This window comes from Larimichthys crocea, chromosome X, assembly GCF_000972845.2.
Source record: "Larimichthys crocea isolate SSNF chromosome X, L_crocea_2.0, whole genome shotgun sequence".
Classification (NCBI taxonomy): domain Eukaryota; kingdom Metazoa; phylum Chordata; class Actinopteri; family Sciaenidae; genus Larimichthys; species Larimichthys crocea.
In genome coordinates, this window is record NC_040020.1 from 2,838,038 (window position 1) to 2,856,921 (window position 18,884).

Sequence of the window (18,884 nt, forward strand, 5' to 3'; positions counted from 1 at the left end):
ATACTCTGTAGCTCAAATATCACAGCAAAAAAAAAAAAAAAAAAAGTCCAAACTATTTTGGACGGATCCACTAAAAACTTGGAAGAGACATTTCTGCTGACTCTGGCTTTCTGTGCACCATCAGCCTCTTTTTTTTTGTCCTCCCGTCTACACTTAAAAACCTGTTCAGCTCTGCAGGCTTTTCCCCTTCCAGGCTTCTCCATCTGCTTGTGGCTCCACGTCCTGTTTACTGCAGCATGAGGAGCACATGGAAAATAAAAAAATGGTAGATTTGGAATATGTCTTTTGCTATTTTATCAAACTTAACGCCTGTATTTTGTGTCATTTGCACAAATGATGAGAAACGGCAATGAAAGAATTGAACTTCTCTGTCCGGCGTGGCTTCTTATGTGACATATTTACACATTTGGTATTTCACTTGGGCTCTAAATTAAAAACATAAAACGATATTCTGTGCTGGTGTTTGACATTTAAGTGAGAGCATTCATATACAACAAAAAAACAAACAAACACAGGCAGGGTTTAGTCCCCACAGTGCTGCATGATTATGAAACCAGTGCAGTCATGTGATGTCTTCTCTCATCATCATCATGACAAGTTGGAAGTCTGACCTTCCGCCAGCCACACACAGTTTGCCATGCAGGGGGGGGATTGAAGATTGCAATACAGCAGCAGTGCACTTGAGGCTACACTAGGGGCGGAGTTTGACCTCAAGTCTCAAAACATCATTAATCCGAGTCGGACATTCTGGCACAGGCCATCACTGGCACCGGTTTGGTGGAGGGAAAAAAAAAAGGGACGAATTTTTACCAGAAATAACTCTGTCCCGACGCGTGGCATCCTTACAGAGAGGCTCGGAGCTTGCTCGCCTGTGCGTGTGTGCGTGTCGGAGGGATTTGTGGGAATGCTGCACTATGACAGATAGTGCGTTACATGCGTCTGGACATATCTGCAGTATTTCTAGGGTAGTTTAAAAATATATAAATATATTCGCAGGATTCAGGGGGAGAAGTGTTGGGATTTGCGCGTTGACAGCTGGACCGCCCTGCGCCTTCATCGGAAACGAGCGAACCAAAGTATCCGCTTCCCTTTAAGGTGAGTCGGCACAGCACTTGTTTTCCCAATGCCTGAATTGCAAGTTGCGGCATATTTATTATGCTACTGTAGCTGACCGGGCGCTGTTCCCATGTACAGTTCTCCGTCAGGCTGGTGCAACGCCGGCAGCGTGTGTCCGCCGTGGGAGCGCGCTTTGCTTTGCTTTGTCGAGGGTTGTTTTGTTGTTTTGTTGTTTGTTTGTTTAAAAAAAAACACAAGATGGTCATAAAATTCAGCTCATTAATTAATTACGTCCTCTTTATGAACCCTGCTGCAAAGATGGGCGCTTATGTCACAGCATATAGGCCTTATACAGGCATCACATGGTGTCAGAGAGGTTGGTGCAGGAACACATGTGGGCACTGGTAACAAATCTGGATTAAAATCATGAAGAGGATGAAAACGGGACATTTCTGTAACTAAACACGACTTTGTGGTGAAATGAAAGCCCTGTAAAGATGCTATTTTAATATGTTTTGATCATATAAATTAGAAATCTGAAAAAAATAACTGTATTCCTTTTAAAAGTTTTATACTGAACAATCCTAATTTTGTGTTTCTGTGTCTTTCTGATGTGATCATAAGTGGAAATATTGATTCAATCGCCCCATGTGTAAACATCACAAATGTAAACAAACCAGAGCAGCATCAGATTGAATCCAGTAATGTTGCACATGTCAGCATGTTTGACTCTGTGCTTTCTGGTAATGGGATGAGCACCTTGTTGTTTTTTTTTATATGTGTTGTAAAAGCTGAATGTAGCTGAGTTTCAAATATGATAAGCTGCCTGTCTCTGTTGATTTATAGCTCCCCATTGCAGGTATTTATTATGATGGCACATTATCATCCATCCATCCATTTTCTGTAACCGCTGATCCTCATCAGAGTCGTGGGCGCTGGAGCCTATCCCAGCTAGCATTGGGCAAGAGGCAGTGTGCACACCATATCCATAGAAAATAATGTGTTTCCAAAGCCAAGGTGCACACATACTTACTCATTTGAACTCAGACAATTAACACTATTTTAGGTTTTGTTAGCAAAATGATATAAATAAAAAGTGTGTTACAAACAAGCCTGTGTAGGGAAAAATTAAGCAATATACTGCCTGCAGTTTGGATTAATAATCCAAAAAATTAGTCAGACTACAAGGAGAAAGAGGCTCAAACCAAAGAAATAAATATAGCTAAAAGAATAATCGAGAAAATAAAAAGTCTTAACTTCCTAAATGAAACCAAACAGGGGGGAAAAGACTCATTGTTAACATTCTGTCCTATAATTTATTTCAGTATTGTCCCTTGTATCACTATTCTGCTATTCTGCCTCTGTTTATATGCAGTGATGAGGCAATGGCAGGTCAAACACAAATAACAACCGATCTTTTCCCTGTAAAAGTCTGAAAAACACTGAAGCCGTTGCTGTGTACTTGCATCATGCCGCTGTCGTGGTCACAATATAGATCGTGAAGGCTGCAGATCACAGAGCTGTCACACAGCTCAGGGTCTTAATGTTTCTGAACAGGTAGAGACACAACAGGCAGTATTCACATTTAATGCTGTGAGAATGAACTGCGTGTTTATCTGCGATATCCAGCAGTTTAATGGGGGAAAAGCTTGACGGTGATTTTGTCTTTGCGTGCCTTTTTGTTTGTGTTAGGATGCAGGAAATGTCTACTTCACGTCTTCATTAGCTGCACACTGTGGATTTGTACATTCATGGTTTCCCTCTTCCCTCCCATCTGTCCTCAGATATCGTCCAATTGTTATTCAATGTCCAATAGTGCATGGCTGAGGCTGCCCTGTGGCTGACCCTGACAATGCTTTCAACTAACCACTCTGGAGGCGCGTGGGGATGAAATGGATGGAGCCCATGGCCAGACCGACACATCAGCTCCCACCTCCCAGCATGTCCAGCCGCAGCAAGTCTCCCCCCAACTCTGGAGAAGGTAGATGACATGATTCATCTGGCGTCCCACCAAATCAGTCATTTGGATTAGTGATGTAATGAAAACAGTGTCCAAGATTAACTCAATTTTCATCCAGGGTTGTTTATTGTGCCTCCATGGTACCATGAAATAATATTCACATATTGAATAATCTGTGTACTGGTGTAGATATTCATGTTTTGTGTGTTTTTTTTAATGATAAAATAGTTTTTAAAGTTACATTTTTCAGTTCATGTCACTGAAGATTTATGACATTACCAGAGGCTGTTCTCTCAGCTGCAGGCTCTAACTCCATGGCATGGGTGAAGATGTTCAAAAAACCTGGAGGAGGCTTGAAGAAATCCTACCAGCCTGGTAGCATGTTGTCTCTGGCGCTCACCAAAGGCCTGCTGAATGAGCCCGGGCAAAACAGCTGCTTCCTAAACAGCGCTGTTCAGGTGAGAAACATCTTCCACCAGCTCTAAATTAGGGGAAAAAAATACTTAAATTACTTCTGAATACTCTATCAAACAAACAATAAATTACCCCGTCTAACATTCAGTCACACACTCTTGCAGTCAGACTAACTAAAGCATTTTTTAGAGGGCAGAAGTAGACACCAAAGCTTTAAAACGATATCCTTATTGTAACATTATATCGGAAATGGTCTCGTGTGTGAGCAGTGCAAGTTTGTTTTTTGTTTTTTTAATGTGTGGGTTACTGAGGGATGCTGGGATTTAGCCACATGGGCCAAAATAATGAGCTTAAAATGACTAAAAGCTGAGAGAAACTGCAGAGTGTTCATTTGTTCAGTGGGTTAGGCAGCACTAGCAACATTTTTATATTACCAAAGGCATTTAAATCAGTGGTAAGACTCTTCTCTTTAATTTTGAGTTCCCGAAACTCTTGAAATTGAAATCAGTTCGGGTCGGTAAACTTCAGTATTTTGAAGTGTGTCGCTGTTAAACCTTCACAGGTGCTTTGGCAGCTGGATATTTTCAGGAGAAGTTTGAGGCAGCTCTCAGCTCACTTCTGTCTCGGTGACGCCTGCATCTTCTGCGCTTTGAAGGTTTGTATGATTTTGCACTTTGAGCTGAACCCGGTGTTATTTATAGTGCAGTAGCTGAGTATTTTTAATTTCATCAGTCATTTCTCTCTGATACTAATAATAACCAATCCTTCTAAGTGCTTTTTTTTCATTTTCAGGACAGTAACTAATCATCATTTTTCTTTTTCAGAGTATATTCAGCCAGTTTCAGCAGAGCAGAGAGCGCGTGCTCCCCTCCGACAGCCTGCGTAACGCCCTAGCTGAAACTTTTAAGGATGAGCAACGCTTCCAACTTGGCCTGATGGATGATGCTGCTGAGTGCTTTGTACGTTGACACTGCGCCTTTGGCTTTTAAACAAAGTAATATTTAGTGGAAGACCTCTCCACAGTAACTGTGTATTAAATACTGTTATGGTGCCTTCGTCACTGTGATACTAGAAAGTAAAAAGAAGCAGAGACCACTGACGAAATGCCTTGGCTCTGTGCAATCATCAGTTTTTATCTACTATGAATGTATGTACATTTTAGCCTATTTAGGATTAGATGTAGGTGATTAAACAGGTTAGTTTAGAAGTTGTATGAATCTATAGCCAGTATATCACTTACAGTAAACGGTGTGGGAGCTAAGCATCTGTATAAAACATATTGTAGCCACCTAAAAAAAATCAATATGAGTTTAGGTGACATATTTAGAGCACTTTCACAGCATTACCTCGCCAGCTGACAGCACTTCCTGATGAGAAACTGACGCTCTCTCCAAAGCCACAAGACTCCCTTTACAAAAACAGTCATTTTACCTCGAGTACACAGCAGTTGCTTGTCCATCGCTGCCTCAATATACAGCATGCAATAACAGAAATAAATCAACCGATCGAACAGCCACTACCATGTTAAAATGACTGTTTTTGTCAAAGGAGTCTGGCCATTTGAAGACAGCGTAGATCAATATTTAAATGAGTACCTCACAAAACCCTTTTAGTTTGCATTTGATCTTTGTCTGTGTAGTCCCTAGATCATCTAAAATAATCCCCTTATATAAACAGATCTTTATGTTTTGAGACCTCAGTTACGTCCGATTTAACATTAGAATCTATGAAATGTAAAGAGAAAGTTGCGTTTGTGAGAATAAAAATGGATTTTTAAGGCTCATTTTGACAAAATCCATACATTTTTATGTGTTTCTAACTGTACAGCAGTGCTGTGTATTTTCATGTATTCAATGTTGCCACTGTATATGCTCTTATTTTTGTATAATAGGAGAACATCCTGGAGCGAATTCATTTACACATAGTCTCAGACACTGCGACTGATGCTTGTTCATCCAAATCTTGCATCACCCACCAGAAGTTTGCAATGATGCTTTATGAACAGGTAAGTAGATGGGGACAATAATAGTTTTTACAGTATAAACTGTAGCTACTATGAGTATAATAGTGATAGTAAAGGTCACAGAATATGAACAGGCCATTTACTAAAGTGGAAACATAAAATGTACTATGTGAAATAATGTGCAGCTCTTGCTTTGCAGTTTGTGTGTCGCTGTTGTGGCGCATCTTCAGACCCGCACCCATTCACAGAATTCGTACATTATGTCTCAACCACTGCTTTATGGTGAGTACTTGATTTTTGTGCCATGGCTTTAAAAATGGGATACACAAAAAAAAAAAAATCAGGGCAGAGTGCTAATCCTGATTTAAATGTCAAAGTATTAAATAAGGTTACTAGAAAATTATTTGATTGCAATTTTAAGCATCTTACTGTAGATCAGTTTCCTTCCTGTCTTTTTACATCATAACACCGGAGCTTGATTCTCTTAATATTGTTTATAGTCCCTTCGCTGCTGTGCTACATACAATATTCATAATCCTGAACTCGACCTTGAGAAAGAGAACGCAACTTTTTGGCACCTGAGCGACAGAATAACACACAAAATAACTAGAATTGACAAATCATGCTGTGGTGAAATGTTTTCATCTACGCTGATGAAGCCAAACTTTGATATATGAATACTAAGTTTAAATATGCGGCTACGTTTCTCTTTGTGCAACAAGCGTTGCTATGCACATTTATCAAAGCATGACGTGTATAAATAAGAATAATCTGCACACTGCAACAGTAACAGGGTCACCTTTATTATTTTTGTACAGCTGTGTCTTGTTGAGTGAATGTTACAGATATAAAATATTAAATTTGCTCTATTTCTAAATATTAAAATATAATATGATAAGATCGACTTAAATGATCCCACACTAGGAAATTCACTTGCTCATATACACAAGGTGGATTAGAAATTATTATATTAATTATATAAATATGTACACTCAGATGATACTGTAAAATCTGAGACTCTAACAACTTATTTTGATGCCACCTTGCAAGAGATAATGTTAATTTTGACCGTCAAGGGTTTATTATTGATGTTATAGTTTGCGTTCCAGGGCAACATCTCTCAATAATAAACATGTTTTTGAATTAGTTGCTTACTAGGACACAGTTCTTGTCTCTTTTCAGCTTGTCATTCATCAGAAATCATATATAAACCGTAGAGTAAAAACCTTTCACCTCCTATAAACATCCAACTATTTGTATTTATTCACAGCCAACAAGTTGATCGCATGTTGGGGAAGAACGAGCGGCTCAGGTCAGACATGTTTGGAGAATTGCTGCAGGCAGCAAACAACACAGGTGACCTCCGAAGCTGCCCGGTATGTGATGTATTGTCATTGTTCATTTTAATGTTGTTTTTTTTAACAAAGTGGTGACTCAGTCCCTTTTAACCATTCTGCTGTTTTGTCACAACACCAGTCTGAATTCAACCATTAGTAGACGCTTACTGTAAAATGGACACAAAAAATGATTCTTGCAGCTATGCAGAGTACACTCTGTGCTTTGTGCTGTGACACTGCACTTGAAGCGCTCGGAAAGGAGATGGTGCCAGACTAGTGTTAGGATATAAATAGCAGTAAGGGCATATCCACTGTTTTTCTCTCATCTGTATTTCCTACCGCTGTCTTCCTCTTCAGTGTGCATCATTTTCGGTGAAGCTGAGCGATCTGTTATTCTCTTAGAAACTGAGATCTCCGGTGCACATAATGCACGCTGTCTGGCTCTTCTTCCATCTTTGCAATCATACTTGTGACATTTTGAAGTTGATATGTCACGTGTTTTATTTCAGTTTTGTCTAGGTGTTTATGTGTGTGTGTGTGTGTGTATAAGAGAAAGAGATAAAAGGTAAAGCAACAACCTATTACTATGACATCTGGGTCAATTTGCTAATTTATTCATAAGTGAGACTTAAAAGAAAAGAGTTTTTCTCAGTGTGCTCAATAGTCGGACTAGTCCAGCAGGTGTTTAGCCTGCCTTGGTACAAACACTGGAGACAGAGCAACAGTTAAGCACAAAATACATTTTCCAGCATTTTTCTCATATGTCTGGTTTATTGTTTTTTGTCCTTCTGATTTCATTCTTGTATTGTATCTTGTTTTTATTCTTGTAAACTGAAATATTATTATAGCAAACAAACTTATCGCTAACACAAGTCTGCTGGGTCTCACAGCTATATTGACTTCATAAATTGGGCCAAAATGGTTTTGTCATGAAACAGAAATAGCCACACGCTTCCAGTCTCTGAGCTAAACTACATGTAGGCTGAATACAATGACCCACTGTACCTCTGTCTTGACAAAAAGAGACATTGAAATCTTTGTTTGCTTTCCTTAAAATGTCTAGAAAGTATACTATATTATTTGTGAGTAATAAAAACTTTTGGACCTTTGTGTGTTTTTCTTCATATTTTCAGAGCGACTGTGGTCAGAGTATCAAGATCCGCCGGGTGCTCATGAACTGCCCGGAGATCGTCACTATTGGATTCGTATGGGATGCTGAGCAATCTGATCTTACGGATGACGTTATTCGATCACTTGGCCCGCGTTTGAACCTTTGCGGGGTGAGAACTGAGGAGAGATTTGCTCCGATCCCTAAATGATCACAGCCATTTTAGGACTTTTGTCTATATGCTGGTAATGCTGATGGTCAGTGAGCTGTAATCCTTTGAAAAACTGACTTCATCGGGGTATTAAAAACACACACATAGATTTTATTCTCATAGGATTTAGCATCTGCCCAAGAGCAATATGTTGATATCAAACTTGTCTCAATTTGTTGTCTTTCAGCTTTTCAACCGTGTCACGGATGAAAATGCCAAACGGAGTGAGCTACATCTGGTGGGGATGATCTGTTTTTCGAGTAAACATTACTCAGCCTTTGCCTATCACACCAAATCTTCAAAATGGATGTTTTTTGATGATGCTACTGTAAAGGAGGTTAGAAACTCTGCCGTTAATCTGCTTAATCCCTCTTCAAAGTCTGCTACCTGTTACTGAGCGTTACATACTCTTATGTCACGCGTTTCTTTTTCTTCTCCTCGTCAGATTGGATCCAAATGGAAAGATGTCGCCTCGAAATGTATCAGGGGACATTTCCAACCACTTCTGTTATTTTACACCAATCCTGAGGGATCTCCAGTGTCTAATGAAGATGCACCGAGACAAACCACCATGTGTCCACGGTACAAAGCCCAAGTAAATGGTGACACAACAGGTAAGACGATCATCCAGTTATCGGCACAGGCAGACATTCGAGATGTATGTGTTAGTGATCGCAGTTAAATCCATGGATCGTGTGGGCCAGGTCATAAAAATGAACATCAGTTCAGGATCTAATGTTAATTTATGTTCTGTGTTCTTCTACACACTCACAGTCAGGTTCATACAGTCCGAATGTTTGGAAAGCAGCCGTCCTCCTGATGAATCCTGAGCTCTATCAGAGCTGTCCGACAACATTTAATTCAGAAGCTAAAAGTTTAATACTGTTTCCTCTGGAGAGTTTCCTCCGGCCTGCTTAAATGTCACAGGATATTTGCCGCAGTGACAATAACTGCATGCACGGAAACATTTAAAAGTACTGAAGGCAGCCTCTCTAACCATTAAAGTAAATCGTTAAAGAAAACACACAATATAGAAATCGCTCCGGAAAGCTTGTGCTGCTCGACATAGTTTAAAAGGCAATATAGCGTCCACAGACCTGTAGAGGTGGAGGGGAATGTTCATGCAGGTGCAAGTCTCTAAATCTGAGAAAATATTTCATTTGTGACGGTAGCAGGTGGAAGATTTATGCGTACACGTGGATTCTGCGCATCACTGCTGTGTATTATACATCATTTAGTTACAGATACTTCACAACCTCTCTACTATTATAAAACAATATGACACATAAACACAGCTGTCCTCTTTTACTAAAAAAAATATGTATGTTAGTTACGTAATAAATCGTTTCTAATTGGCTGGCACGTGTCTGTTATTGTAACCGTGACGTCTTATGCAAGGTGTGCTAAACAACAGGTAACCACAGCAGTGTGACTTCGTTGCTACCAGTTAACTTCCCTGTAAGGATAGGTTCAACTGATTTCAGACAGACTAGATGACAATTTAGACAAAATTTTGAGTTTTTCAGAGAAAGAATGAACCAGTTTGATCTGAATCAAGATCGTCAAAATCCACCAGAAACTTGGGGCGGTCGCGTAGTGGGTTAAGCGGCCGCCCCGTGTGTGGAGGCTATAGTCCTCACTACAGCTGGCCCCGGTTCGAAATCCTGCATCGGATGGCTATTTACTGCGTGTCACTCCCCCTCTCTCTGCTTCCTGTCTATCTTCAGCTGTCCTATCATTAAAGGCATAAAAAGCCAAAAAAAAAAAAATCTTAAAAAAAAAAAGTCCACCATAAACTGTGCAAACATGAAACGTTTTGTTTGTTCGTTCATAAGCCCACGTCAGCGTGGATTCACTTGTTATCCCTGTCTTTTTGCCTGCAATTACCATTTCATGTTTATTTATTTTAGAGGCAATTCCCCTGTAATTAAAAATATGTGATAAATTAATATTATTACAAGTAGCGATCCTGCGGCTGTGCATGTTAATTTAGAACAGGGGTCAGGCCTTTACATCAGCCATCAATATATACACCAATCATTTTTCACATGCACTCTACCACCAATCAGAAACCACTACCATAGCACGATTATAATGATAACTTGGTCCAGATTAACCCCAAAATGAGAACCATAAAACTATTTTAAAATTAAAATTTTCTGTGCTACGTGAACATGTTTTCAGTCAGTCCAGGTGTAACACAAATGATGGCGTGTCTTTAGGCTATGCACACAAAAATATTGATGTACAGTCTGTTAATATACACACAACCACATTTGCATTATGTAAAATTTGTATTGCTGTATGGGTTTTATGTGTTATCTAACTCTAATTCAAACGATCAGCTCGTTATCAAGCTCTGCAGTGGCCTAATAACGAGCCGCTCATTTGAATCAGGTGTCCCCGAGGACCAGGATTGAAAAACACTGATCTAACTGATCTTTTCATTGCGATCTATACAAGGAGTTTAATAGATGTTAGTTGCTACCAGACAGAAATCACAAACACTAACATTATCCTTTGTGATGTGTCAGGGAACTTGGGTTCAAATGAAACAGCAACGATTAGTAAGAGACCATGATTGGGGTCAGAAGATCCATTTCAATTTGTCTAATCGTTTCCATTTCTATGAATCCCAAATCTGTTACAGCATCCGAATCATTTTCATGAAAGTATCACTGAGTAAAATGAAACAAATCAAACAATGTCATTACCCACGAGCGGCGATGGCAAACAATTTCACTCCGCAAATTACAGTTATGGTTTGCGTTGGGATTGCGAGAGTGCTGTTAAACCGCAGTCAGAAAGATTGTCCTGCCCTGTGTGCTGGCTTGAACTTGACATGAGGATGATGCCTCTGTTGCACGCAGATTACCACCCACGCCTCCCTCCTCTAATCCCTGCTCCTGTGGCCGAGCGCTCTCATGCTCCTGCTCCACAGTTCTCACTCCTCCCCTAGACATTTTCCATGTTTGCCTCCATTAATTTATCTGCCCTGGGATTTTTGTTTTTTTGGCAATGGCGGCTCATTCGTTTAGATGGATTGTTTTGCGCCCAGACACTTTGACTGGCATGGGACTGGATTCTTGTTTTTATGAAAATATGTGTAAGTAATTGAAATTTCTGATTTTTGTGTCAGTCAGCTGCCCCCCTGACAGTCTTTGGTATCACTTCAGGCATCGTGATGAAGCGTGTATTGGTTAAATACTTGGCAGTTCGCGTTAGGTGCCGTGTCATCTAAATCTAGTATCTGTTTTCAGTGGAAACTACTTAAATGTCAGCATTAGGCTACATGAGCAATTCTGGAAATTCATAATACTACAGCTTACTCACTGCTATTACTCACCGCTGTTGTAACATCCAGCAACCGTGCGCGCGCGTTTTGCCTCATGTTTCAGAGAGACCGCATTATTGTTATTGTTTTTATCCTATTACATTGTATCATGTGTTGCCCTAGATCTTAACAAAGGCATGAAACGTCCTCTTGAAGTACAGTACTAATAAAAACACAAATATTAAGAGGGAAACAATGCTGCAGAAAGTGAACCGACATGCAGAAATGAGGAGATGAGAAGTAAATGTGAAAGCATCTCTTTCTCTTGCAGTGACCTGCTTGTTACAGAGGCAAAGAAACACCACAGGGTGTGTGTGGTGCAGTAGTGTATTTTAACACTCTTAATGATGCACGGGCATCTGTTCTTTAGTTTTGTTTTGTTTTTTGTCCTCTGCCCCATTTTCAGCAAAGTTTAAAAATTTCCTGGCTGCCTTCACGGTCAGAGAGCCGGACCTATTATCTCGAGTTAAATACCTGCAGCGCACAACATGGTGTGAATTTATCTGAGCTCAGCACAAGATGCAGGGCAATTACATATGCTCTCTGAACCTGGAAGAATAACAGCCTGTACTGTACATGATGAAATTTACTTAAATAAACATGTCACACCCTAACTGGTTGTACAAACCCATGAGGTTCAATCAAGGTAACTTTATTTCAACAGTCAGAAAAGGTTTCATACAGTAAGACAGAGCAAAAATAAATCAAGTTAAAAGTGCAATTTTCTACATTGCAGAGCGACCACTCATCTGCCATTTCAATGTTTTTTTGTCCTCAGTGAAACTTCCCCTAAGCAGTCCTAACAAGTTCCAGGAACCTTTCATGGAAACTTTGCAGAGGCCGAGTGAAACATCAAAAAAGGATCGAGGGCATCGGAAAACAGACTCATCACAATACAAAGGTAGAGCATTGTATTTAAATGATAGGTGTAAACAATAGATGAAATATAGATGAAGTCCGTAACCTCTGTACATCATGTATGAAATGATTCATGTCCACTGTCTCCAGAGATGGCACATGCAAGATCTTCATCTCCTTCAGAGAATGGGCCGAGGCCTCCCGTGGACCAAAAGTCAAAAAGCTATCCACGCAGCGAGAAGTCATCAAACCATTCAAGCAGAGGATCTCAGGAGCCACGGGGACAGTCCTTCAGCACACAGGGCGGTGGGCATAGCCGCAGGAACAACTCTTCCCCGAGTCGCTATGATCAGGAGAGCTGTCAGGAGCAATGGGAAAAAAGTGGAGGTGAAGGAAGCCGCAATAAATCTAAGTCTACTTGGAGACCCATTCGGGAGGTGTTAAATGTAGACACTGTACTGAACGAACTGGAGCAGCGTCGTCAACAGCAACACGACAGCCCACGGCACAGTAAGCCTTCATCCCAGGAAAGAGTGCACGCTGAACAAAGCCGGGACCGCGAGCGGGAACATGTACGGACCCGAGAAGATCGGAAGCAGAAGTGTTTAATGACAATTTATGAGGATGAGCAGCGGCATGAGACCGAGAGCCACAGCTCTGTTGAATCAGAGAGCAGGGCCAACCAACAGAGGGGCAGCAGACTTAAGGGCGGCCCCAAGACACTGCTGCGTAGTGATACCTGGACCATCCAAAGGACAGAGTCTGGCTACGAGAGCAGCGATAGACTCAGCAGTGGCTCCACCAATCCTGACTCACCTGGCGTCGATGGCTTCATTGTTAAAGATCAGAGATCAACACCGGAGGCACAGGTGCAAAGGTAAGAAACAGCTTTGTATTGTTCAATGGACCTTTTGTCAGAGGTGTTATTAGTACATAGAAGTTAGCAAATCTTCGGCAATGAATGTCTGCATTGTGTCTTGTGAAAATGCACGTACGGTACTGGTTGTATTAGTGATCTCAACTTATTGTTTTTATTAGATAGTTTGATAGTAGATACAGTAGCAGACAGGAAACATGGAGAGAGAGAGAGAGGGTGGTATGACATGCACCAAACATCCCTGGCTGGAATTGGGGCAACGGGAAACATTGTAACTGTTCAGCTACCAAGGTGCCCTTTAACCAATTCATATATAATTCTCACAATTAGATATCTATATTAAAGTTCACATTTTTAAAGCTCTACTTCTATAAATACACACGGCATATTAATGACACATTTATGGATGTTCGAATAAGGTCCAGACAGTGAATTTTAAACACCTTTGTTTCTGTAATCGGGTATTTTTCCTCTGCTATAGAGCAGCATTATTTACCCGGTGCCTCAAAGACCATGAAAGTTTGTTTGTTTGTGAACGTGCTTAGAATATTTTTATTTCTTCTTTTATTTTGCAGTCAGCTGCACCAAAAAGGAGGCGACGGCAAATCAAGTATAACGTCCTCGCCTTCACACAATGGTAAGTTCCAAGAGTTTCAAGAGTTTCAAGAGTTTTTCAGGAAGAATAAATATTTTTGTTTGTGTTATAATAACCAGAACTGATTTAGCTAGTTGCAACAGTAATGTTTAATTTATACTGTAATAAGTCCAGATGATTAATGAAAACATAATTAAGATTATAAAGGAGCATGTCACTGCTCAGGGACGATTACATCTCACATCGAGTTTGCTCGAAAAAACAAGGATTTACTCTTATTTTAGATCAGTTCTGCAAATACAAGATGTACACACAAAATGCATTGAATATTTATGATCTTATATAATTTAATCTTAAAGAGTAAGTACTTTTTGATTTATGTAAATCAGTACCAACCACAGGAGGAGTTCTTTCCCTGGTTTTCTTCTCCTTTCTCTATATTTCTGTCAGTATAACAGATGAAGTTTGAGCCGTCTCTGGTAATGTGGGAGTAATTGAAGATTGATTAATGCCTCGGTTGATTCCTGAGCTTGGACTGGCTTCTTTAACCTCTTCACCCAGTCAGCCCTGCACAGGCATTAATCTGATGATAATCCCACAAAGCTCGTTCAGATAGCACAGCTGGACACGGCTGCTGGCATTGTCATACATATCTTTCTGTTTCATGCAGTACTTTTGAGCGTGCACTGCACTCGATACTTTATCGAGGCTACGTGCATCTCGAGCCAGTGTTTCCAACCAACGGTTAAAGCTTTTATCCTTGCATGGACCTCTCCAGGGCAACAGCAAAGAAAAAAATGACACATCTATTTTTAAAGGGAAGGAATTCAGCACCGTGCAGCCTCTCGCTGTGCTGGTGCACAGAGCGAGCGCGCCGACTGGCTTCATCCAGCTGTGAGAAAGTCCAGTGAGATTAACGCTCTGCTGCTGCCACCTTGTGTCCTGAGAGAACAAAGGTTTCATAGACAAATGTTAAAGGAGTCTGTCTCTGCCTGGTCTCTACTTTTGATTCATTTCTGTCCTGATTGCACACATCTGTATCTGTCTAGCTCGTAATTAGGGAAGGAGATCAGGGGTTAAAAAAAAGGAAAAAAAAGGAAAGCTCACGTTAATCTCTGAATTCTGAGAAAAATGAATCTGAATTATGAGATTAAAGAATAATCAGAATTCTGACTTTATTTCCAGAAATCTGAACTCAATCTAAAAAGTTCTGAGAAAACAATTTATTATTTGCAACTCACTTTTTCTTTTCACGCAGCTCTAATCATCTTCCTCACGTTGATTTTTTTTATGCCAAATGTTTTCTCATTTGTGGTATTCTTTATATTTTTATCTTCTGACATAGTTGAGAAGATTTCTTTTTTAGTTGTTAATGTCAGAAGATTAAAAAACCTTTTGCATTAAGTACAGTATGTAAACAGGGTAGAACTTTCCTGTTCGTAGTTTTAATGTTTTTATTTTTTATATTGTCTTTTTTCTGTTTCTATGTTTTGATCACCTTTCTTTTTATTTTATAGGTAAACATCAACCCAAACCTCAGGGAAAGAATCATGACCAAGTTTCACATTCACATCTAAAGTGCAGTCCAAGTTTGAGGTAGTGCCCTTAAATAATCTATACTATTTATACAGAACAATATATAATCTAAATAATCCTACATGTAAGGATGCATACTTTGGATTCTCATTATATTTAATGATCATTTCCAACATTCTCTACAATGCCTCTCTCTTGTAGACGGAAATCAAAGTACACTTCTAGTACTTCCAGAAAAACAGAGAGGGACACCACAGGTTCAGATAACAGGCAGAGTGAACAGCAGGAGCTGACAAACTGTAGAGGGCACCCTGGAGAAGGTACAGCCCTGCGGCACATCACAAAAACCAGCAGCTCAGAATGGAACAGTTCCGATGATCTCGCTCTCTCCGAGCCCGAAGACAGAGAAAGCGCGTACCGCTCCAGCAACAGCGAGGCTGTCGCCTCCGAATCCCAGTGTCCTCACATAACGCTGCCATACCACCCTCCCAGCAACGTGACTGCAGAACCTCTCCAACTGAACAATCAGCGCCAGCTCAGCGCGACAGGGTCGCCTCACCTTCGACCGACCCACCGGATCTCCCAACACCAGGGTGAGACAAGCCACGCGACGTTTCGTCCAAGGATGCTTCAAGAACCCTTTCCGTCAAGTCCTCGTCTTTCATCCACATCCTATGTCAGTCCTCACAGGAAGCCTGACATTTCAGGCCTCAGAACTTTCTCAGGTGCGAGCTCCAAGTCGGGCTCCGACCCGGAGAGGAGTACTCCATCGTCATGTGAAAGTGAGGAAAGGCTGACTGGATGCAGAGTGGAACAAGCAGCGCCAGCTCAAGAGGTTTCTCTCACAACGTACTTCAACGTGGATAACTGTATGACGGAAACATACCGTCTCAAGTACCACAACCAGAGGCCTCTTGTCCTCTCTGCCACGGTGCCACGGACAGTAGTTGTGACTGAGCGCAGAGATACCAGCCACACACTCCCCACTGACACATACTCACAAGATGTGCCAAAAGCCAGACCTGAAACAAGTAAGCCTCTCTCAACACGGTTGCAAACCTGAATGTAGGGCTAACCATTATGACAATATACTGTACTGTATAGACTGTGATGATGATATGAATTCATCTGTCAATGTTCTGAATGAATCAGCAGGACGGCAAAATGTGATTTTTGATGATTTCTGCATTAGGGATGCAGCGATTTAACCAATTTCACTATTAACAGTGGTTGAAAAATGCTGCGTTTATGCCACTTACAATCCAGTAGTGGTGAATTAACAGCTTTCAGTGTAATGTAGAGTAAAGCAGGAAAAGGAGCACTGCACCGGTTATAAATGTAATGCCCACTAATACGACATTTAATACCATCAAGGGCATAAAATAGATGTTCTCAATTATCCTCTTTTATAAGGACTAAAACTGCAAAACAAAAACATGCTCATGTGATTTTATACATCCATAGTGCATCGTATAACCAGGACTATAATCGTACCATCAAAATCTATAATCGTTGCATCCCTATTCTGCATCAGTGTGTATGAAGTACTCTGATTTATCAGGCATTAAATGTGCTGCTAAAAACAGATTTTTAAATTAGTTTAAGCATATATAATCAATATCACAATATAAAAATGACATATTAGACAAGATTAGGTTTTAGTATTTAGCTGTTTTCTTTGCTGTGGTGTAAATTTACACACAGGGTGAACTATAAAAACATAATTTAAACAGAACTTTTCTTTTTGTTTCTGTGCAGGCCATAATAGCAATAAACCCACTGCAAAATGGAACCCAGTGACAGCCAAAGGACTGGATGAACGTGGTTTTTTATGAGTATTACTTGGTAAGGTTTGTTTACATGGATGGACAGTGGTCAGTAGAGTACTAACTGGATGCCAAAGAGTTTACAGAATGGAAATATATGTTCTGAAGCCCGATATCTCCAAAACTGAGTGGAATTTATTTATGCAAGCTTGTCACATAAGTAAAAACCTATGTCTAAATGCTGTCGCGCATTGTTTGAAGGATTATCAACTATCGCTTATACTGTGCCGTCTTCCATTGTCCTGCAGTATTGCTGCAAGATATTTTGTTGTAACCAAAATCTGGACTGTTTTCAATTTGCACAAATGTTTGTTTGTTTTTTGAGTCTTTATTATCACCTTATGTCAAGTTCAAAATCTTTATTTATTTTTTAATTCGTGCAGTAGTCCTGCAGACGTGTTGCAGAAATTATGATATACCAATATATTGCAAGTACGGTATGAGAGATTATGGTGAGCCACAGTAAGATCTATACAGTAAATACAAAAAGAGAAGAAATGATGACAAATTGCAGCATGTTGACATGAAAGGACATGTTAAATAATTAGAAATATGATGTCATTCTACACAATGAACCCACAGGCTGAAGGTTTCATCAGGTCTAGGTCACCAGGGAATAGACATTGCAACACCTGCGTTTATTCAGTTACTCATTGGTTTCAGCTGTTATCATTTATTGGTTCTTTTACAACATGTATGTGTTAATGAATGACTGAGGGCTGCACCATACCAGCCAACCTCCCTTTATTGTTTCAGATGATTTATTCATATTCCTGCAAAATCTGATTTCATGCCATCGATCGTAAATATGTCTAAATCTTTGAGAGAGACAGTTATACAGACAGTCAAAATGTGATTTTTGCATAACTGTGTAGCAGTCTACAAATCCTATAATTGTGTAGTTGGAGCAGCCCTCAGGTTATTCAGTAGGTCACTGTATACTGTACAACCATGTCAACCTTGTGTATTCTACCTTCAATTGTGCTGGTTCTTGTAAATCCTTTTTTGTAATTCACAGTGATGTCAAATTGTATTTTTTCAGTCTTCCTTTTAAAGTAGACAGATTTAAACAGGTCTGTATTTGCAGGTATTTTCATAATGATGCCAATATAATTAATATGCCTACAGTATGTGATATCGAACACACAACACAACAATTATACTTGTTCATAAGACTAATGTTCTGAAACCTGCATGTGGCCTTTACAAAGTCTTACTAGCTGTGTGTACAGCATAAGCATGAGCATGATAATACGGGACTTTGAGTCCGACAAACATAAATTCTATTGGATTTTACGTAATTGTAATAAAAAAATAATGAATTAAATAGTAATTTCTAACTAAAGTTGATTTGGAAACGTTTAACACTTGTTCTCTTCTCTTGCTCATGCAAGGACACACACTTTTGATTATGCATCCATTGTAAATACAAACATACGATGCAGACGGTACGCTAGAAAACAGCCTGACTGTCAGAGACATACTATGCATTCACTAGAAATTACTTTAAAATCACTTTAAAAATCAGATTTTTGGTATTTTTAAGGCTTTGTATTCTGTACATCCAACATTCCCGAGAGCACATAAAAAAAAAAATTAAAAAAAATCGGAGTTGTTGTTCAACTTTCACACAATTTTCTTTTGTGCTCACTAGATTGCCAAGTCTTTTCCTGAACATCCTGCCACTTAGACATGTTTTATCACCACAGTAACCTTTGTCCGGGTATTTCTCTATAACTATTCTAACCGCACACATTTAGTCACTGAATTTGCTGTGTTTGTGTGTGTGTGTGTGTGTGTGTGTGTTGT

General features: G+C 39.9%; 1 protein-coding gene across 1 annotated transcript; it reads left to right on the top strand.

The window, feature by feature from the left end:
• Positions 1-651: 651 nt before the first annotated feature.
• Positions 652-18,660, top strand: usp53b (ubiquitin specific peptidase 53b). The gene is made up of 18 exons (XM_027283573.1): positions 652-879; positions 997-1,095; positions 2,841-3,037; positions 3,314-3,474; positions 3,993-4,085; positions 4,255-4,389; positions 5,322-5,435; positions 5,593-5,675; positions 6,664-6,769; positions 7,864-8,010; positions 8,237-8,386; positions 8,495-8,663; positions 12,162-12,284; positions 12,392-13,118; positions 13,694-13,755; positions 15,231-15,309; positions 15,451-16,280; positions 17,008-18,660. Exons 3-18 carry the CDS (start codon positions 2,944-2,946, stop codon positions 17,082-17,084), a joined length of 3,150 nt encoding a protein of 1,049 aa, XP_027139374.1. The 5' UTR covers positions 652-879; positions 997-1,095; positions 2,841-2,943; the 3' UTR covers positions 17,085-18,660.
• The last annotated feature ends 224 nt before the right edge of the window (positions 18,661-18,884 follow it).

Coding starts and splice junctions, on each gene's coding strand:
- usp53b (XM_027283573.1), top strand. CDS start 2,944: ATGAAATGGATGGAGCCCATGGCCAGACCGACACATCAGCTCCCACCT. Junction 5,676..6,663: donor GTCTCAACCACTGCTTTATG/GTGAGTACTTGA, acceptor ATTTATTCACAG/CCAACAAGTTGATCGCATGT. Junction 13,119..13,693: donor CCGGAGGCACAGGTGCAAAG/GTAAGAAACAGC, acceptor TTTATTTTGCAG/TCAGCTGCACCAAAAAGGAG.